The sequence below is a fragment of the Aspergillus ambiguus genome (genome assembly GCF_047715705.1).
Source record: "Aspergillus ambiguus strain CBS 117.58 unplaced genomic scaffold BDV59scaffold_57, whole genome shotgun sequence".
In the NCBI taxonomy this organism is placed as follows: Eukaryota; Fungi; Ascomycota; class Eurotiomycetes; order Eurotiales; family Aspergillaceae; genus Aspergillus; species Aspergillus ambiguus.
Window position 1 is genome coordinate 125,132 of NW_027395570.1, and position 20,224 is coordinate 145,355.

The 20,224-nt window shown below is 52.0% G+C and overlaps 8 protein-coding genes across 8 annotated transcripts; 4 read left to right on the plus strand and 4 right to left on the minus strand.

The window, feature by feature from the left end:
- The first annotated feature begins 147 nt into the window (after positions 1-147).
- On the plus strand, positions 148-510 carry BDV59DRAFT_140203 (uncharacterized protein). The gene is made up of 2 exons (XM_073687161.1): positions 148-309; positions 357-510. Exons 1-2 carry the CDS (start codon positions 205-207, stop codon positions 426-428), a joined length of 177 nt encoding a protein of 58 aa, XP_073543152.1. The 5' UTR covers positions 148-204; the 3' UTR covers positions 429-510.
- Positions 148-4,812, plus strand: BDV59DRAFT_140227 (ATP-dependent helicase dcl2). The gene is made up of 6 exons (XM_073687162.1): positions 148-309; positions 357-492; positions 552-804; positions 864-1,011; positions 1,067-2,143; positions 2,202-4,812. The coding sequence occupies exons 2-6, from the start codon at positions 460-462 to the stop codon at positions 4,669-4,671; spliced, it is 3,981 nt and encodes a 1,326-aa protein (XP_073543151.1). The 5' UTR covers positions 148-309; positions 357-459; the 3' UTR covers positions 4,672-4,812.
- Positions 4,813-4,953: 141 nt separating this feature from the next.
- On the minus strand, positions 4,954-6,269 carry BDV59DRAFT_196556 (uncharacterized protein; the record flags this gene model as incomplete). The annotated part of the gene is made up of 3 exons (XM_073692729.1): positions 4,954-5,893; positions 5,957-6,192; positions 6,246-6,269. The coding sequence occupies 3 exons, from the start codon at positions 6,267-6,269 to the stop codon at positions 4,954-4,956; spliced, it is 1,200 nt and encodes a 399-aa protein (XP_073543153.1).
- A 238-nt stretch (positions 6,270-6,507) lies between these two features.
- On the minus strand, positions 6,508-11,060 carry fphA (putative sensor histidine kinase/response regulator). Its single transcript, XM_073691492.1, has 2 exons — positions 7,032-11,060; positions 6,508-6,979 (listed from the first exon to the last, which is right to left on the minus strand). The coding sequence occupies exons 1-2, from the start codon at positions 10,458-10,460 to the stop codon at positions 6,665-6,667; spliced, it is 3,744 nt and encodes a 1,247-aa protein (XP_073543154.1). The 5' UTR covers positions 10,461-11,060; the 3' UTR covers positions 6,508-6,664.
- Positions 11,061-11,071: 11 nt separating this feature from the next.
- BDV59DRAFT_188749 (uncharacterized protein) lies at positions 11,072-13,208 on the minus strand. The gene has a single exon (XM_073691493.1). It carries the CDS (start codon positions 12,493-12,495, stop codon positions 11,506-11,508), a length of 990 nt encoding a protein of 329 aa, XP_073543155.1. The 5' UTR covers positions 12,496-13,208; the 3' UTR covers positions 11,072-11,505.
- A 619-nt stretch (positions 13,209-13,827) lies between these two features.
- Positions 13,828-16,510, plus strand: BDV59DRAFT_188751 (GMC family oxidoreductase). The gene is made up of 3 exons (XM_073691494.1): positions 13,828-14,503; positions 14,558-15,271; positions 15,323-16,510. Exons 1-3 carry the CDS (start codon positions 14,461-14,463, stop codon positions 16,270-16,272), a joined length of 1,707 nt encoding a protein of 568 aa, XP_073543156.1. The 5' UTR covers positions 13,828-14,460; the 3' UTR covers positions 16,273-16,510.
- Positions 16,511-16,595: 85 nt separating this feature from the next.
- BDV59DRAFT_211197 (putative 2-ketogluconate transporter) lies at positions 16,596-18,503 on the minus strand (the record flags this gene model as incomplete). Its single annotated transcript, XM_073695749.1, has 5 exons — positions 18,069-18,503; positions 17,736-18,013; positions 17,158-17,676; positions 16,894-17,105; positions 16,596-16,834 (listed from the first exon to the last, which is right to left on the minus strand). Exons 1-5 carry the CDS (start codon positions 18,429-18,431, stop codon positions 16,596-16,598), a joined length of 1,611 nt encoding a protein of 536 aa, XP_073543157.1. The 5' UTR covers positions 18,432-18,503.
- Positions 18,504-19,044: 541 nt separating this feature from the next.
- BDV59DRAFT_211200 (glycoside hydrolase family 88/105 protein) lies at positions 19,045-20,215 on the plus strand (the record flags this gene model as incomplete). The annotated part of the gene is made up of 1 exon (XM_073695750.1): positions 19,045-20,215. One exon carries the CDS (start codon positions 19,045-19,047, stop codon positions 20,140-20,142), a length of 1,098 nt encoding a protein of 365 aa, XP_073543158.1. The 3' UTR covers positions 20,143-20,215.
- Positions 20,216-20,224: the final 9 nt, after the last annotated feature.

The following is a 20,224-nucleotide window of genomic DNA, read 5'->3' on the forward strand; positions in this document are numbered from 1 at the left end:
AGGGTCCGAATGTAAATCTTCCATGGTGCCTCGATCAACGAGATCGTCTTTATACTGGCTGTAGGGTCAACCGGAGGGGCCATCGCCGCATGATTATTAATACATACACAGTACAGCACATCAACCATCAGCATACCCCTCCTCCAACTTCAGATTTCCACTTAGCTCTCCGGAGAAGGGGACCAGTGCACGCTGGGTTGTACAATGGTCTCTCCCTCCGTGATAGAGCCCGACGCGGCCTTGTTTCGCCCGCGGAATTATCAGACTGAGATGTTCGAGGCCAGTCTCCAGCAAAATGTCATTGTTACCGTAGGACACCCGATCCACGACAAACATATCAGCACTGACCACCACAGATGGATACAGGCAGTGGGAAAACCCACGTGTGTGTGGCACGTAATTTCTTGTCGCAGATATCCTTGACCTGACCAGAATATATTCAGAGCCCTTTTACGCATTATGAATGAACTTGAAACTCGCCGACCGCAGAAGGTTGATCTCTACCCCTGCATACCAGCCGTTGCAGAACCTCAACTGATCACCCTTTCCAGCTGATTTGGTACCTGGTTCCAACAGTCACATTATGCCTCCAGCAGCATGACGTGATTGTCACGAATCTCCCAGCTGTCAAATCCAGAACCCTGACTGGACTGGATAAAGTAGATAAGTGGACCGAGCAGGCAATCTGGGATGCTATCTTAAAGGATATGCAGGTGGTCGTGTCCACCCACGCCGTCCTGGAAGATGCTGTGAGGCACGGCTTCGTGCGGATGTCCCAACTGGGACTGCTCATTTTCGACGAAGGTATGCTCTGGTCTTACAGTTCCCAGTAATTCAATTGACTAACATGACGTTACTGAAAGCCCACCACTGCATGCGTCGCCACCCAGCAAATAGAATCATGCAGGATTTCTATCATCCCACTCTGGCCACGCTTGGTCCTGAGGCTGTACCCCGGATCTTGGGCCTCACTGCCAGCCCGGTGGTACGTACTAGTAGCAAAGAGTTGTCGTATGTACTTCGAGTCCAATCGACGTGCATGGGTCCCTCTGACTAGCCTTCCCAGGATTATTGAGGCGAACTTGAATGCTATTTGCAGGACACCCCGTGCGCATCGCCCGGAACTCCTGTCCCATACACATCGACCTCACCTGCAGCAGATCTGGTATACACCAATTAACATTGACGACCCCACAGTGGGGACGAAAACGTTGAGGGCCCTTGTGCACGCTTGGGAAACCATTGACTTGGAAGATGACCCATACGTCAAGAAGCTTCGAAGAAGCGCCTTCGATGGCAAGGCTCTCCAGAAAACACTTCTAACCCGGAAGACCTACTGTAACGGACAGCTCAAGAAATTCATTGAGCGCAGCTGCCACATCTATCAAGAGCTTGGCGGCTGGGCGGTGGACTACTTTATTCATGCGTCAGTAGGACAGCTAAGAGCCCAGCTCGACAATTCCAGCATGATGCTGGGCTGGGATCCAGAGGAGAAAGCGTACCTCGTTGATTTCTTTTCTACCGTCCCCTCTATTCAGTGTCAGCCTCCACGCCGACACGAAGACTTCTTCCCGTCGCCAAAGCTCGAAGCTTTGATTTCGTTTCTGACTGCCGCAGAGGACCCACATTTCTCTGGCCTCGTGTTCGCAAAGCAGCGCGCGACAGTGAGCGTTCTGACGACATTACTGTCTGTACACCCTCTCACGAAGGAACGCTTTCGCTCTGCCGCTTTTGTTGGTTGGTCAGGCGGTGGAGAGAATCGGAAGGATTTCATCGGGGAGCTACTAAGCATGCAGATGCAACGGGATACATTGTCAGAGTTCCGAAGTGGCCAGAAAAATCTCATAGTGGCTACAGATGTGTTGGAGGAAGGTATCGATATCAGTGCTTGCAGCATGGTCATATGTTATGATAAGCCATCAAACCTCAAGTCATTTGTCCAACGCCGCGGACGGGCACGGCACAAGGAGTCCACTTTTGCAATCATGTTTTCCACAGAAGATGAGCTCTGCGACCTGAAGAAATGGCAGGTCCTCGAGCAAGCCATGATTGAGGCCTATCAAGATGATGAACGAAAGCGATGTGAAGCATTGGAATCTAACGCCGAGGCGGTGGATGAGAGATTCGAGGTGGACTCAACAGGGTAATGAACAAAAGAGGTGAATAATAGAGAGCAAATTCTGACATCCATCTTCTTCTAGTGCCGTTTTAACCGCCGACACGGCCGTGGCTCATCTCTACCATTTCTGCTCTACCCTGCCCAAACAACCATATGCCGACAACCGCCCCGAGATATCATTCGAGTCCGACGGTACTGGACGACAAAAAGGCATCATAAAACTGCCAAACTGCGTCCATCCCGATGTTCGCCGTACCCAAGGAACGAAATGGTGGAACACAGAGCGCGCGGCTACTAAGGAAGCAGCATTCCAAGCATATAAGCGCCTATACGAGTTTGGTCTTGTGAATGATAACTTGCTTCCTTTGACCAGAAAACCGGAGTTGAGACTGACCGAATTCGGGGACTTACCATCTATGATAGAAGCGGCAGACCAATATGACCCGTGGACGGATTGGGCCTACTCATGGTCATCTCCTGATATCCACCAGAGCCGTATCCTTGTCCAGCTCAACGGGAGTCTCGACTACCAGCTGTCGATGACCCTGACGGGGCCGACAGTCCTCCCTCCGCTGGACACTATGACGCTGTTTTGGGATAGCGAGAACATCTTTACCCTTACTTTTGACGTGGCTAGGAAAGTGCCCTTGGTGCCAGAAAACGCAATACGGCAGATGCGGGATATCACAGCGCTTTATCTTCAAGCCCCCAGCTCTCGCCAATTGCGAGCCGAACGTGACTACGTGGTGCTTTTTGGCCCTGACCTGCCTCACAGCGAATTAGGCGCATGGCTGCTCAAGAACAATGGTCATGACACGGCGCTAGAGGTTTATTCGCGTGAGACTTCTCCCCCCATTATGGGAATTGTGCGAGACCGTACCCGCTATAATGAACCGCTGCTATTTAAAAAATGGGTGGTCACCGATGATGGCGACATCTCTATGTTGGAAATGGAATGCGACTCGCTCCCTCGTCGCAGAAACCTCTTGCATCGCCAGACTCTGGCCCCAGCGCAGTACGTCATAGACGAAGGAATTTCTGGACCTGCCGCAAAAGTACGCATCGTCCCGGCTACAGCTTGTACTATAGATAGGTTGCCGTTCTCTGATACTATCTTCGGGCTGTTTATTTCCGTTATTCTTGATCGGTTGGAAGCTACCTTGATTGCTACTCGACTATGCGAGACTATCTTGCAAGACGTGCAATTTAGCAGCACCAACCATGTCATCACGGCCATTTCGGCGCCCTCCGCCCAGGGCCTGACAAACTACCAGCGGTATGAGTTCTTTGGCGATGCTGTTCTCAAGCTCACCGTAGCCTGTCAGCTGTTTGTTCAACACCCGACCTGGCACGAGGGCTATCTCAGCGAGCGACGAGATGAAATCGTGCAGAACCAAAGACTCGCACGAGCCGCCTTAGAGCTCGGCTTGGACTCCTTTATCATCACGAAGATGTTCACGCCACGGAAATGGTCCGCGCCCCTGATCTCGGAAAAGGCAATAGAGATGCCTGCAAAGCGGGCGATGTCTACCAAAGTGCTGGCTGATGTGGTGGAGTCTCTCATCGGAGCCGCCTACGTAGACGGTGGCTATGAGAAAGCACATACGTGCATCCGTCGTCTGCTCCCTGAAATCGAAATTGCTCCCATGACTGCCCCTTCCACCCCTGCGACCTCATCACACGTCATGAACGAGACCCTGAAAGAGCATATTGGGTACACCTTCGTAAACGAGTCCCTCCTCGTGGAGGCCCTGACCCATCCTTCGTGCCAATCCGACCCGTCGACCCAGTCGTACCAGAGGTTGGAATTTCTCGGCGATGCCGTGCTCGACATGGTCGTGGTACACGCCATGGCCCACCATCCCGCCGAGTATCCTCAGGGCGAAATGACCTTGATTAAGCATGCCCTCACGAACGCAAACCTCCTCGCATTCTTCTGCATGGAGTTTGTCGTGGCGCAGGATCAGGCCGACGTCGATGCGACCCCGGATGGTAAGTTCACCATTCAGTCGGGCCAGAGGCTGATCGAGCTGTGGCGGTTCATGCGGAGCGAAGCTTTGGACATGAACAACGCCCGGGCGAACGTCCTGCGGCGCCATCGCCTCCTGCGTGATGAGGTCATCCATGCCCTGCATCATGGCGCCCACTATCCCTGGCAAGCTCTCTCCCAGCTAAACGCTGATAAATTCTTTTCGGATATTGTCGAGAGTATCCTAGGGGCCATCTTTGTTGATTCGGGAGGCAACCTCGACGTCTCGACGATGTTTGTTGAGCGAATCGGGCTGCTCTCTTATTTCCGTCGCATCCTATCGGATGGCGTGAACGTCACTCATCCGAGGAACACAGCACAAAGGCTTTCCAAGGGTGACGCACAGTTCACCGTGAAGCGTATTGTAGACGGGAGCGGGAGCGCCAGCTACACATGCTTGGTGAAGATGAAAGACTCAGATCTAGTCGTTGTTGAAGGGTGTCTGTCCAGCGAAGAGGCGGAGGTGAAGGCAGCAAATGCCACTATTGGCATCCTTAAAGCTAATGCGCCGAATCTGGCATAGAATTGTCTCAAGTTGCACTTAGACTTGGACTATTGGATTTGACGTCATGTACATAGATAGCATACCCATGACTGATGGCTTATGAATGATACCGGTTTTGATTCTTGTTGGGCCCGCTGTCTGGTAGACCGGATGTATTGGATAATGTACTGGTCCTGTGGGTATATCAATGGCTCCCAATGGTGCCAACGGTCCTTTCTATGGCACGAGCCGCTTGCCTGGGCCCAGAACAAGCGCATGGACGTTAATTATAGCGCGCTACAGCACATCCAGACTGATCGATTACTTTCCTCCCCTGGTCCGCCCGCGTTTGGATTTCTGCTTTGGCTGGGGTTCGGCTTTCTCTTCTTTCTCAACGTCCTCCGATGCACCAGAGTCCGTATCGGCCGGTTCGTCATCGCTCATTGCAGTTGCGACCATTACCGCATCATCCGTGACATCGTCGACGGAAGACTGGTTATCGCCATCACCTCTGGAGACCGACTCCCACGCGCCGTCACCCGATCGGCTTTCGTTTTGAATCCTCTCCAGAACCTTCGTCGTCTCGCTCTCCTCTCCGTTCCAGGCGCCGCAGCTCCCACATCTCCATCTTCCCAGTTCCTCCGGTGTTTTGATCCCCGGTGGGGCCTGACCATTGACCAAACGACAGGTCGTGCAGATCAGTACCATGCGGTTCTTCAGTTGAGTCTCATCCTCGCCGAGAAGCACGTCGAGCAATCGGTCGTACCAACGGTGTTGTTCAACATACTGCGGGGCGCTGGGGAAGGCATTCGGTGCGAATCCAGGTTCATCAAATGCTGGCATCGGCGACGGGGGCATGTTTGGTGGTGGGGGCCCGCGCGGAGGCTGTTGATAGTTGGGATTGGGGGAAGGAGGGAAGACCTGGGGCGGCGTTTCCGGAATGGGAGCCGGGCGGCGAATATTAGCCGTTGGGGGAGGAGGGAGACCTGTCCGCTGGACAGGGGCTTGTTGCGGTGTAGATGGTTTCCGTTTGGCATCGGATCTGCGCTTCTCCTGATCGCCGCCTTTGGCACGCGACGGTTTCGGGGATGGTTCACCGGCATATTTCTCGAGTAGTTGTTGCGTAGAATTGTATTTTGTTGCTATCTTGAGCTTCTCGATGGTTTCATCTCGCTGTTTGTGTAGGTCGTCGAGGTGCCGTTGGGTTTTATTGATACGGAAGTCGAAGAACTTCGTGGCACCGGTGCGAACTCCAAATATCCTATGACAGGGACCACTGGTTAGCTGCATGGTTGCGGATATTGATACGGGAGGGTAATTGTACACAATGGGCCCGCCGATCAGTGCGGCGAATTCAGTTATCCCCCAGTTCTCCCACCCCAGGACCAGAGCAACGATGATAGTGTACAGAAGGTAGGCGAAAGTGGTGTAAAGGGTCCAGAGGGCTTTGAAGCGACGGGCATGTTGACGATGCGAGTCGAGACGGGCGGTGGTCTGAGAGATCTTGGTGGACAACGTGGATAGGGTCTTTTCGAAAGAGGCGGGGGAGTCATCTTGACCCTAATGATTGATGCGTGAGCTTGATAGAGCTCTAAACCGGGGAGTGAACGTACCTTGAAGGGCCAGAGAGACACCATGACGGAGGGGAAGAACTGAAAATGTGAGCTAGCGAAAGGAAAGTCAAAGAGAGGGCATTTTGGGAGAAGATGCGACGGCAGAGAGAAATGGAAGAGAGAGAAGAGGAATGACGATGTTGTTGGAGAAACGTCAACCTGTCCCGATCAGGCAAGTCAGCTGATGCACGGACCACGTGATGTCCGTCGGACGATGAGATCAAGAACAGCATCCACTACTACAAAGGCACAGGAATAATCATGATGGAATATAAAATTGTCAATTATCATGATGTAGTGGTATATAGCAACATCCCAAACTCCAAAGCAGGTGTATACAGTGGTGTAATCATATCTGCCAGCAAGGATTGGCAGAGACGCTGGGATATAGACATTCAAAGACACCGCCACCAGGGCATTTATTCTGTTCGTGTGGTGAACCAGCCACCATTTTCCCACTGTCCTGGCTGATAAGCGCAACCGTTTCTAGTCTCAGCATTTTGTAACCCATCGAGCACTGTGTTTAGTCGGTTAAAATTGATTGGCTTCATAATCCACCCATCAAACCCTGTATCCATATACAACGCCGCATCTTTCTCTAGAAGAGAGGCGGAGACTGCAAAAATAGGAACCCTTCCATTCAATTCCGCAATGTGGGAGAGATTTTTCGATGAAGACTCGGTTTCGAATTGCCGAATCATACGCGTTGAGCTCATACCGTCAACCAAAGGCATCTTCTTGTGAGTTAGAACGGATCCGAGTATTTTACCAGACATTGCAACTTACCTGGATATCCATAAGAACCACATCATACTCAGCAGGATTAGCGCGGTAGGCAGCTGCGCACTCCTCTCCGTTCACCGTCAAACAAACCGTGTGTCCGAGCTTGCCCAGGCGTTTTTGTACAATCTTCCCATTGATGGGATCATCTTCAGCAACGAGAACACGGTATGTCGGGGGTAGTTTCGGTGGATTGGGAACGGAGGGAGGTGCGGTCGGGTTCAACTCGGCGCTGGTTGCTGGGCTGGTGTTGGACGGTTTGTCGATGGTCTTGCTCGGGGTTTTTGCGGGGGTTTCGTCAGTAGTTGCAGACTTGTTTACGTTTCTGCTATCGTCCGTGCTGCTCGAAGATAGGAATGTCTCGGAGTTAGGCTTATTAACTCCCTTTTCCTTATCGGCAGCCTCACGCTCACCCCGCAGGTTCTGCTCCTCTCCCGGAGGACTCCCGACAAGGACGAACTCCTCGCCACGAGGGAGCGGCGGTTCTGGATTTGCGGACGAATCTGGTCCTTCTTCGAACGTTGGATCGTCAGGAAGTGCGAATAGAAGCGATATTTTGAATCGGCTGCCTTTTCCTTCTTCAGACTTGACACTCAGCTGACCATGGCGGTTGTGGACAATTCGAGAGACCAGGGCCAGCCCCAATCCCAACACAGTTTTTCCTTCCGTATCGACCATATTTCTAAGAGCAATTTCATCCTCGTCACCGGAAACCTGTTCAAGTTCCCGGAACAGAACTTCCAACGTATCATGAGACATTCCTGATCCGGTATCAAGAACCGTCATCTCGACTATTGCAGTACGCACATCCCCCTCTTGGTGGGAGGAGGCCATCTCCACAGTCACCTCTCCCGATGATGTGTGCTGAACGGCATTGGAGATAAGATTGGAGAGAGCCTGCCTGACACGGCGCTGGTCTCCCACCACAATCGTTGGGACCCCAGGATGTGAGATGACCGTATACTTGATGCCCTTCCGCTTTGATTCGCCTTCAAACATATCGGTTGCTTCTTTGAATGTTCTGGGGAGGTCAAAGGGTTCATTTTTGATTAGTTCCTTTCCTTTTTCGGTGTTTGTCAGGTCGAGAAGATCGTTTATGACGTAGATCAGCGATTTGGACGCAGAATACGATTTGGTCAAATTCTCGCGGGTCTCATCATCCAGTGCACCTTCGAGTGCAATTTCCAAATAGTTTATAACCGCATTCAATGGAGTCCGCACCTCATGGGCGGAGTTAGCAAGGAGTAACTTGGTCAATTGAGAGCTGCACTCGTTTTGTCGCCAGACTTTGATGAACTTCCCGTAGACCAAACACAAGATCGCAGCTGTCTCGATTTCTGAATCTGTCCATTCCCGGGACTGATCAAGTACAACTTCTTTCCACACATGGAAGCTCTTGCGCGGCTCCAAGTTCCCGTTGTCAAACCTCTTCTCATGTGGATCGCCACCCCATTTGATTTCAGTCAAGCGACCCCGGCGGAAAAAGACCATGAAATCAGCCCCGTCTGCTGCAAGGGGAACATAGAGTAGACCCGAGATTGACTTGAAGCCGGGAGCGTAATGCAAGTCAGAAAAATCTTTCGTAATGTTCTGCGATGAAAGGACGGAGTTATGTCTGCGAATCTTCAAAAACTCCACAAGCGCGAGCAGCTCATGCGAGTCGCTTGACGGGCCGAGTAGCTTTGTTTCGCCACGAATAGAAAGGGCAGCATAGTCCGCATCAAACAGTTTCAATAAATCATCCGAAGACGCGATGATATACCCGGAAGGGTTGGCATGGGTAGGCATTGTGTTGATGAGTTTTCGGGCCTGGAGACGAGACGCATACGATAGTCGCTCGATATTCCTCGCCAGAGTGTCACCGATTAGTCGACACATTTTTCGTATAGGGAAGGAAACCCTCATCCCGGACGTTCCGTAGGAATGACAGGAGATCAGTCCCCACAGCCCGTTGACGTCGTTGATACTGATCGACATGGATGCACGCACTTCCATGTTGGCGAGATATTTGATATGGATGGGTGACATGGCGCGTAGGTATGCATGGGTCATATCAAGAGGCGTTTCCAAGTCCTCTGCCGAGCGACATACTAGCCGGGAAGTCAATTGATCTCGGTCATATAGCAATCGAACCCGGTTGATCTGATATAGATTGCGAGCCTGCTTTGGAATATCCGACGCTGGGAAGTGGAGCCCTTTATACAGATCTTTTGTCATTCGAGGATCGACTAGCTCTGCAACCACCTGGCCATTCCAGTCACTATCAAACTGATAGACCATTACCCGATGGAACCCGGTGAGTTCTTTAACCAGACCAACGGTCGTGTTGAGCAACACGTCCAGGGTTTGAGCCTGCCCTAGTTGATCTTGCACCTGGCTAACTATGCTGAAGACCTGCATTGCAGCCTCTTCGCCTCGTCTCCGGCGAGCGCTCCGTAATACACGCAGCGGCTGACTGATATTAACCGTACTCGCCGCGAAAGCCTCCGCGGAAGGTTCTACACCTAGAGTATCCGAGGGGATCAGTGGCGAAGAGCTTCCGGATATGTTTGGCGGGTTGACACGGTCATCCTCCAGCTCGAATTCACAGATGATCATATCCCGATTGGCGGGATTTGCGTGCATCGCGCACCAGAAGCGTACGGGCCCGCGCGAAGAGTCTGCAATGGACAGGATGAAAACATCCGGACCGTCCGCACACGGATCATATGTCTCATCCCGAACGAAGTCAACATGGTCAAGGAATTGATCCGTCTGTTCTTCGGACAGGATATCGCAAAATGAGTCCAGGGCAAATAACTGGGTTGGCGAATACCCTAGGAGAGTCTCCGAGTTTTCACTGACGACATGGATACGGAATCGGCCTTCCGAAACTTCTCGGACAGCTACTAGAGCACCGAAAGTCTGCACGGCACCGGGCATGTGAATTGGTTCATCCTCACATGCCATGATAGGTTCTCCTCCTCGCCCAGTGAGAATTGCGTGACCGGAAGGAGTGACAACATGCTGGAAGCGAGATGTCACAAATACTTCGGCATGGTCGTGGTCAACATTAGAGGAGCCTTCCTGCTTCCTGAAGGGTGTATCTTGGGTCTCCTGAGACTTGGGCGGGGGAGTTGCATCCGGGCCAATTCTTGTTCTCGCTGGATTCTGTGATAGGATCTCATTCCAAGTGTGCTCGTCGATGATGGAGTAACTCCGCATTCCCCTCGTTGGAGACGAAGAGCCTGATTGTACGGAAGAGGAGGGTGAAGATGTGACGGAGACCATGGAGCGGATCGGGAAGACTCTTTCGGGTAGTGGTTGGCGTGTAGCCGTCGACGGCAGCGTATCGCTACATCCTTCGGGTATACGCTCGTGGTGTTGTAATTGTGTCTCCGCATCTTGAGGATGGTCGCCCCTCGTCGGTGAGGTGGCACCATGACGGGCGTCCATAGTCGAGACTTGCCTGGCACCGGAATAAGTTTGATCACACTAGTCAAGCACACTCTTTCTGGCCCTCAATGGCCAGAGATTCGGCCAAAACCACCGATTGCCGAGTGATAAGAAACGGCTGATCGGCGCGGAGATCGACAAGAGAACGGAGCGAACCTGGAAATTCGGGGCAATTCAGGGCCGAGAGCCTTTGCGCAGGAACTTCACGAAGGAGCATCCGTTGTAAAGGGCTATGATATCTGTTCTGTACTGTTCTCAATATTGGAGACCACGTTGACGAGGGGCAAAAGAGCACAGCAAACGTCTCGCGGGGACGTCCCAGGGAATATTCTCCGGTTCAACTAGCGCGGACGGAGACGGAAGGGTGTCCCGCCAATGAATGGATCAAGGTGTTCCAGGCGAGGCGGCGACCCATTGAATACCCCCCGGGTCTCATTTCGCTGCACGATGTATAGCTTGGCAGAGACCAATCAGAACGCGTGGACGGCGAGAGCCGAATTGAACGAACTGGCTGGGTCAGAAGGGAGTCGGCAGAGATATGTAGATGAGCAGATGCACACGCCGGATGGTATGGAGGGTGTTTGGTGAGGGGAGACGTGGTGAGATGGGGAGAAAAGAGAGTTCTTCGGCCGAATGCGAAGAGTGGAAGACATGATGCCACATGGTATGTCGTCATGGTGAGGCACGTGAGCATGCCTGAGGCATGCAGAATCAGAATCCAGATCTGATTTGGAAGCAAGTCTACACGCGTGGAGGATGTTTCTCAACGGTCGGGGTCTATTAGATATGGAAACGCTTCGAGTTAATAAAGCTCATCATAGTACATAAATTGCAGGACCATCCTCCCAGAGGAGAGCCTCACCCTGCCCCGCCCTTTTCTAGTAAAAACGTTGACATTAAAACAATCGATATATACAACCACAGATCCAATGGAGTCTCGGCCTGTTCGGTGGATATACTCCGGATGTACCAGCCCGGAGCTATGTACACTGCCCGTGGAAACCAAGCAAAAAGGTATACTTGTTGAGACTTCGGCAGCAGGTTCTTAGGGTGGCCGCGATCGAACCGTCTCCGCCGAGCGACGGGACCGCCCCTCCGAGATGGAGACGGGTAGGCTGTCTAAAGATACGCCACTCCACGGCCGAATGGAATGCGTCCGGCGGGGCATGGGTGCTGCGTGCGTCACATCACCCACAATCTGATCCGGGTCCACGAAGTTGGGGTACTCCTCATGGTCGCTCGAGCTCGTCTCGGGCCGCTGAGTATTGACAAGGGATACTAGCTTGCGCAGCACAGCGAATTCAAGCTTGAGTTTGATGCTGTAGACGGTGGCTTTGAGGGTGGTTTGTAGGGTATAGAGACCAGAGTATTCCAACGAGAGGAGCGCCACATCCATCAAGATGATAATGACGTTGATCAGGATGAGCTCGTACAGGGTCTTGTGGCGCGAGGAATCTTTGTCCGGTCGTAGGTGGAGAAACTTGGCGGTCTCCCAGATATAGATGCCTGATATAAGCATTTCCTGCGCACAGAACCAGGCCAGCTGCAGCCGTTCCATGACGTTATATCCTCGGATGATTGGTTCTGTGCGCACATAGACGGTCGCAAAAGTGAGGACGGTCGTGGGGATAAGGAGGATCACAGTATCGAAGATGATCAAGTACAAGATACGGCGGAGTGTCCGGGGGTTCTGCACCAGTAGATGAAGTCGAGACCAGAGAACAAAGGACTGGCCGGGGACCATAAAATAGAAGCCTATGGTAGACAGGGTGATGGCCAGCCATAGAGGTCCTTTGGCGAAAAACTCGAGTATGTATCCAATTGCATGTGGCATCACTCCCAAGACGCCCGAGAGGAGCATGGTCCAGAAATACAGGCCGGAGTAGCGGTTGAACGTGAGGAAGATGAGAATGACGAGTTCGAGAGCATTGTACAAGGCAATGGAACTGAAGACGACCATCAAGATTTTGATGGCGAGGCTACCTCCCTGGTAGCCACCAATGAGACCCTCGGGAGGGCTCGACAGGGACCCCATGAGTGAAGAATACAGTGTCACGGATATCGGTTCAATTAGGAGATCCGTCCTAGCCTCTATTCGAGAAGCGAGGAAGACGGGAATATAGCAGCTGCCAGCACGAAGCCGAATTGCACGGTTTATCACGACCGTGAGCAGGAAAGATAGGGTCTTCGAGCGCCATGGTAAGTGCGTTGGAGAACTCTCAGAGGCGACACCCCGGATCAATCATGATCTCGCCGGGGACCCAGTTCGAACAGATTTTCCGGAGATTTGACGGCAAGCAAGCCACTCGGAATTATGCAAGACCAATTGGACTAAACCACGAGATTCAATGTTCGGAGAACCCTTTACTGTCGCGAACGATCTCCGGCCTGCTTTTCTTGAACCCGGATTAGAGGAAGCAGGAAGCCGAATCGGAGGTCAAAAAGGCGGAAGAACCGATATAAGTATAATTTCTGGGGTCCGAGGTGACTGGAGAGTGTCTTGTCTGGCAATAGGAGGGTGTACGTGGAAGAGGACTGAGATGGCAGAATGGGGAAATCCGGCGCGAGTCGAACGAGCGAAGGCGCTATTTGAATAGATGACACAAGAAAAAGAAGCAACGAGAGATAAAAAGAAAGCTAGAATGCGATCAAATGGTATAAGAAAGGAACGAAGAGGAAGATAAGAAGAGGCGTAATGAGTATACGCCGTATAGAGCACGGCTGCGTCTGGAGGTGGAAGTTGAAAAGTGGATTAGCGATGGAGAAGGAGAAGATGGAGAAAAAATGCGGGCGGCCAAAAAATCGAGCCAGGAGGCATTGCACTAATCCCGAAAGGCGTCTAGTCAAGTGGGGTCAGTGGGGCTTGACTTTGTCTGATTAGTCAGAGCCATGCGCCGTTCGTCTAGATTGGGATTAGTGCCAAGCACTCGGCCGGGGAGAGCAGCAGTGCACCAATCACAGACGGCCCCACATGAGCCTCGTCCCAGATGAGGCTAGATCGGTTCCCTCATTAGACACGCCTTCTGCTGATCGGGGAACCGACGGGGAGGAAACTCTTCCGGTATGCATGTATACGCTGTATAGATCATGTCCTTCAATTGTGAAAAGAGGTATGATTCTAGTGCATCGCTGATTATCAGTGTCACGGCCAACTCTCATCATCGTGTCTCGTCACATGGTTGACAGGATCAGCCGGATGATGGAGAACTGGTTTGTCGCCACATGGAACCAGAAAACCACCGATGGCTGTAGGATTCATGTTACTGATTGGATATTCTTGCCGAAGCAGAATCACAGCAGGTGTTCCTCGTGGTGTGACCAAGTCGACTTGAGTATGGGGGGCATTGTCAATATACCTTCAGTATACCGAAGATATATCTTGCAACTATACAATGCAGGTTTCTAGGGTTTCGTCAATACATCCTGATCACTATCAGCTCCAACTCATATGGTATCTCGACTCATTCCGATCACACTATGACCCCGCTATTCAGGGCTGGGGCGTTTTTTGGACGATAGGCCTAGACAAACATGGTCGGCAAGGTTGGACAACGCGGGAAAACACTAACGGTCTGGCGCGAGAGATACCGACTAATCCAACGGGTCGGCAGATCCATTCGAGACAGCCAGCCAAATGCACCGTCGGTTCAAAACCCAAAGCAAGTGGGCTTTCGTGGATTGGGCCTGTCTCTTCTCAGTACTGATGAATCTAAAATGTTACCGCCCCCATCCTGTGCGGGTAACATTCCACCTGGACCCCGCACTACTGCATGTTGTTGGCTCTAGTAATAAACTACTTCATACTATGGAGTACTCTGCTCGGTGACATTCCTTTGCTGCCCCTCAGTGACTGCCTCTGCCTCTGTCGATCGGCAGTGCTGATAAGACAGCCAGCCCCCTTAGCCCCGAGTTATTTAGTTATTTTCTTCATCTTGAGAATATTTTGAACAATAACTCAAGTTTTTCAGTTCCTTGGTAGCCCCGGCTTAGGAACCACAAAATGGGCTCTACCGGTCTTGACTGGGACTTCATCGTCGTGGGCGGTAAGTCATGCTCTGGGTGCATCTCTTTGGCTGGACGATTTTAATATTGTATAGGTGGTCCCGCGGGGTGCGCCCTTGCGTCGACGCTCGCCCGTTCAGCAAAGCGACCCAAAGTCCTTCTGCTGGAGGCTGGTCGCCGAAATGAAGACAAGAATCTCCGCGTCGATGGCCAGCGATGGACTACCTTTATGAATGGCGACATGAACTGGGGGTACAAAACCACCCCGCAGGAGAATTGCAACGGACGCCAGATCGACTATTCTCGAGGAAAGGTGCTTGGGGGCAGCTCTGCCATCAATTTCGGCGTGTATACCGTTGGTGCCCGCGATGATTACGACGAATGGGCCTCCGTCGTCCGAGACGACAGTTTCAGTTGGAACAGCATGCAGGGACGTTTCAAGCGACTGGAAACGTTTAATGGCACCATTTCCGATGTTAGGAATGCCAAATACGCCGCTCCCAAAGCCTCCGATCATGGATCAGAAGGTGGCCTCCGTGTGGGCTACGCTGCTGAATGGGAGGCGGATTTGCCTCTCATGATGGACACTTTTGAGCAAGCTGGCCTTGCACGCAATCTAGACCACAACTCGGGCAATCCACTGGGAATGGCGCTGGTTATCAATTCCTCTCACCAAGGGCAGCGCGTTACCGCGACTGACCTCTTGCGCGATGCTCCTGACAACCTTTCCGTTATTACCGAAGCTCCCGCTCGACGCCTGATTCTCGATGGGCTCAAGGTCGTGGGCGTGGAATCCGGTGACTCTAAATGTAAGAGAGCAGGGACTTGATTCTGGAAGATATACTGACCCGTCGGTACAGATTTCGCCACGAAAGAAGTCATCCTCAGCGCGGGATCCCTTGACACTCCGAAGATCCTGATGCACTCTGGAATCGGCCGGGCTGAAGAGCTCCAAAAGTTCCAGATTCCTGTTGTTAAAGATATTCCCGCTCTCGGCCAGGGCCTTCGCGACCACTTCTTCGCTCCTCTGTGTTTCCTTCGCAACCCATCGACCAACGATCGCAATAGCTTCTTTGGTGACCAAGACGCCATGGAGTCAGCCATGGAGCAATGGAAGAAAGACGGCACTGGACCCTGGGCTAAACATTCCTGCCAGATCGGGGCTGGATGGTTCAAGTCAGATCGTTTGACTGCGTCACCGGAATTCCAAGCGCTCCCAGCATCGAAGCAGGAATTCCTGCAACGTGCGACCATCCCGCACTATGAGTTCATGACACACTTCCCTCTCCATCTCATCATGCCAGAGGTCACCAAGGACTACAGCTATGTTTGTCTGTTGGTGTTCTTGATGAATGAACAGTCTAGCGGCGAGGTTCGGTTGCAGTCCTCCAACCCCGAAGACCCACTCCTCTTCGACCCCAAGTTCCTCTCCCATCCATTTGATCGACGGGCCTGCATTGAGATCTTCCGCGAGGCGCTGCAGTTTACGAAACACGAAGCCTTTACTAAGGATACTGTCTCCCCCCTGATTGCCCCGGCTTCGGAGTCCGACGAGGACATCCTGGAATTCTGGAAGAACACCCTGGGTTCCAGCTGGCATATGACAGGGACGGCCAAGATGGGCAAGGAGGGAGATGGTGATGTGGTGGTGGATAGCAAATTCCGCGTCTTTGGCATTAGCAATCTGCGGGTCGCTGATATGAGCGTTGTGCCTGTCCTGACCAACAACCACACTCAGGCGACTGCTTACATGACCGGGTTGTCGTGTGCAGACACTCTTATCTCTGAGTATGGTCTGGATAGTGCCTGAAGATGCCGAAGGTGCTATGCCTACGGATATAGGCGTAGTAGCTCAAGAAGTTATTGAATAGGACCACGCCAAGCGAATTACCAATTGTGTTTTGCTTGACAGAATATTATAGTCATTAACTGTCTACCTTTACAACCGAGAGATCAAGTTCGCGTAGAGACCAAGGGAGAGGAGAGGGACACCTCTGTCTACGCAACCCAACACATGACGGATGTGAGAGAATCTGATAGATTGCTGCAATACCCGGGAATCAATCCCATTTATATGCCCAGAAAACTATATTTTAAACATATCCAAACAACTAATCGTGATAATCTCGTAGCCTAGTAAATGTAGCGGAAATTCAGGTTCTCCTGGTCCGTTCGGTCTTCAAAGGCATGTGCCAAGTTCGTATCACCCTCCATTCCGGCTTCACGCAGGAGGCGATCCTTCTTATTATTCTGCCATTTGAGATAGAAGCGCAGGAAGATGACAACAATTGTCATACAAACATAACAGCCCAAATGGACACCAAAGGCAATGAAGTAACGTGGGGCGTCTTTCGCGAGGAAGACCTGAGGGCCTATATTCTAGTTAGTATATGATGCGAGAGACGAAAGGGCAGGGGTAGATGTAACTCACCGATCGCGTTTCCGACAGCCCAGGAGACGAAGGTGGCTGCGACCACAGTAGACTTCTTTGTGGCGCCAGCGATGTTACGGGAGACCATGGACAGACACAGGTTCTGCGCGGACCAGAATGACAGCGTGATATAGTAGCTAATCAAAAGGCCAACCTTTGTGGCCAGATTATGGTTCTTCACAGTCATCAGAACGATGGTGCCGACATAAGATCTGATTCAACTTGTTAGACGGAATGTAATCCTCATAGTCAAGGGAAACCTACGGAATGATAAAGCCCAACATAACCAGCAGATTCTGGTTCGTTTTTTTGACGAGGAACGAAGACGTCAACAGTACGATGACGATGTAGAATCCCAGAACCATGGCCAACAACTGAGTCTGGAGCAGGGTGAAGTCAAAGCCTTTGATGATAATGTTCGCAAAGGCACCCAGGCCGCTAGTAGGGAGGGTCGTGAAAATCTGGATCGCGCAGTAGCACCACATCTGGGGGTCCTTGAAGGCTTCCAGCATTTGGTATCCGCGGAATTTCTTGTTTTGGAGACCAGTCTGGTTGGACCGGACACGCTCGACCATAAGATGCTTGTCTTCTTCGCTAAAGCACTTGGCACGCATGGGAGAGTCGGGCATCCACCAAATAACAAACAGACCCCAGAGGACCGAGGCACAGCCGTAGGTGAGGAAGAGAGCCTGCCATGACAGGAGTGCCTTACCTCTGCCGATGAGACTGAAGCAATACGCGAGAAGACCACCGACGATCTGCTGAGCTCCGTTCATCATGTACCTTCTCCCGGTTAGATACTGCAATGCGATGTTCCAGGGCATGTATTTCAGGGAAATTACCAGTAAGTCACCGTCGCAGCCTGTTCCTCCCGCTTATACCACATACTAGAAAGTAACACGAAGGATGGTTGACAGACTGCCTCGAAGATACCGAGGAAGATACGCACGGTAACTAGGCCGGCGAAGTTGTGGCAAGCACTGTGGAGGGCAAGGACAGCACCCCAGAGGATAATATTGACACCAAGGTATTTGGCAATAGGGACACGCTGGATGATCCAATTTGTGGGGTATTCGACGAACAAGACGGCGATGTAGATACATGTTGTCAACCAGTTATACTAGCAGACCCATATCGTTAGCATCGGGGATGGCAAAACATTGAGTTGAACGTACTTCCTGTCCATGCATATTTGTATCCTCAATGATTCCCATAATAGACGCGAAGGACATAGTTCCTTTATCCAGAGCCTGAAGGAAATATGTAATAATCATAATCACCAGAACCCGACGGTCAATCATGCGCCGCAAACGTTTGCTCGTCTGCTCATCGACATCAACCTGAACACGATTGGCATACTCCTGGACTTCCTTGTCCACGCGGCTGTAGTCCAAATCGTCTTTTTTAAGGTCGTCACTTTGTGACAGTACCTGCTCGACGTGAGAGATATCCCTTGTATCTTTCTTCTCACCGGCCTCAGTCGAGGGCATGGCGTCCATGTGGGAGTCACCGGACGGCAACGTAGCGTCCTTGGCCATGTTGAGAGAGAAGAATGCAAGAAAGAACAGAGATGGAATGACGGCTCACTACACCAACAACCAGGGGGGGCTAAGAAAAAAGAGCGCCGGGGAGAGGCACCGGGCGAGGGATGTGTTAGCCCTTTTAACTACGGATCTATGTGATCAACCCATGCTCGTTGACGCTTACACCGACTGACTGATCATGTGCAGCCAGCACCAACGGCAAACCCACTCCAGATCAACTAAAGACAAAATGGGGATTTCCCCGGGTTTTCGCCAAAAAGAGCCCGCATTCGGTTCTCCATGCCATGCGGGGGAGCATTGACCCGAAGAAGGATGAGCTCCAGCGCCAGCCATGGTTCTCGGCATGCTGCCAGTCCAATAGTTGTTGTCTGGTCCAAATTGGCACTTGCTTAGCGTCCCTCGCTCGGTAGCTTCTCGCCCGAGGAGGCGCTTCATCCCGCGCGGAGAAATGGGTGGATTCTTCCGCGTATCATCGGCTACGCCCCCGACCAGGTGGTTATTAGGACAGGCCGTCGGCGAGATTTCCATGCTTCCGATGCTTTTAAAGCTTTAAGCTATTTTTTAATCTTTGTGACAGATACCGCTACTTTCGTGAATTCTTCCCATCATGGCTGCTCCTTCTCCCCCGCAGGTCCGGGAGACCGTCGATCTGCTCATCAACAACCTGGTCAACATCAAGGATGAGACCGGAAAATTCCTCCTTCGATTGCAGGATGGCCGTGTGATTGATACAAAGTCATGGCATGGCTGGGAGTGGACGCACGGCATTGGTCTCTACGGCATTTGGAAATATTATGAGATGACGGGCGATGAGAAGCTCCTCGCTATCATCGAGGATTGGTTTGCCGCCCGTTTTGCCGAGGGTGGCACAACCAAGAACATCAATACTATGGCGGTTTTCTTGACTCTCGCGTATGTGTACGAGAAGACCGGCAACGTTACATATCTGCCCTGGCTGGATACGTGGGCGGAGTGGGCAATGCACGATCTCGCTCGTACCCGCTATGGTGGCATGCAGCACGCCACCTACCTGACCGAGAATTATCAACAACTATGGGACGATACCTTGATGATGACGGTCTTGCCACTTGCAAAGATTGGAAAGCTGCTGAATCGCCCCGCTTACATCGCTGAGGCTAAGCGACAGTTCCTCGTCCATATCAAATATCTGTTCGATACGCGTACCGGTCTTTTCTATCACGGATGGACTTTTGAGGATGGTGGCCACAATTTCGCAAATGCTCGTTGGGCCCGTGGTAACAGTTGGGTTACCATCGTCATCCCCGAGATTATTGAACTTCTCGACCTCGAGCCCTCCGATCCCATTCGCATTCACCTTATCGACACACTCGCCGCACAGTGCGAAGCCCTCCAACGGCTGCAGGACAGCTCCGGATCCTGGCACACCCTCCTGGACCATTCCGACTCATACTTGGAAGCGTCTGCGACGGCAGGATTTGCCTACGGTATTTTGAAGGCTGTGAGAAAGAGGTACCTGGGCTCTCAGTACCGCCCGGTTGCCGAGAAGGCGATTGCTGCTGTACTGGGATTCGTGGATGGACAGGGCGAGTTGCAGAACACCAGCTTCGGGACCGGAATGGGCGACAGCCTTCAATTCTACAAAGATATCCCGCTGACTGCGATGCCTTATGGACAGGCAATGGCCATAATGGCTCTCGGAGAATATCTCCGGGGAACTCTCTAGTGGACAGAGAGGATGGCCCTCGTAATGATGAGTGAAATGTATATAGAATAGCCGTCTCTTTAGGTCAGCAGCCCCACCCCCC

Coding starts and splice junctions, on each gene's coding strand:
- BDV59DRAFT_140203 (XM_073687161.1), top strand. CDS start 205: ATGGTCTCTCCCTCCGTGATAGAGCCCGACGCGGCCTTGTTTCGCCCG. Junction 310..356: donor AGCAAAATGTCATTGTTACC/GTAGGACACCCG, acceptor TGACCACCACAG/ATGGATACAGGCAGTGGGAA.
- BDV59DRAFT_140227 (XM_073687162.1), top strand. CDS start 460: ATGAATGAACTTGAAACTCGCCGACCGCAGAAG. Junction 1,012..1,066: donor ACTAGTAGCAAAGAGTTGTC/GTATGTACTTCG, acceptor TAGCCTTCCCAG/GATTATTGAGGCGAACTTGA. Junction 2,144..2,201: donor TTCGAGGTGGACTCAACAGG/GTAATGAACAAA, acceptor ATCTTCTTCTAG/TGCCGTTTTAACCGCCGACA.
- fphA (XM_073691492.1), bottom strand. CDS start 10,460: ATGGACGCCCGTCATGGTGCCACCTCACCGACGAGGGGCGACCATCCT. Junction 6,980..7,031: donor TGGTTCTTATGGATATCCAG/GTAAGTTGCAAT, acceptor ACTCACAAGAAG/ATGCCTTTGGTTGACGGTAT.
- BDV59DRAFT_188749 (XM_073691493.1), bottom strand. CDS start 12,495: ATGGGGTCCCTGTCGAGCCCTCCCGAGGGTCTCATTGGTGGCTACCAG.
- BDV59DRAFT_188751 (XM_073691494.1), top strand. CDS start 14,461: ATGGGCTCTACCGGTCTTGACTGGGACTTCATCGTCGTGGGCG. Junction 14,504..14,557: donor GGACTTCATCGTCGTGGGCG/GTAAGTCATGCT, acceptor AATATTGTATAG/GTGGTCCCGCGGGGTGCGCC. Junction 15,272..15,322: donor GGAATCCGGTGACTCTAAAT/GTAAGAGAGCAG, acceptor CCGTCGGTACAG/ATTTCGCCACGAAAGAAGTC.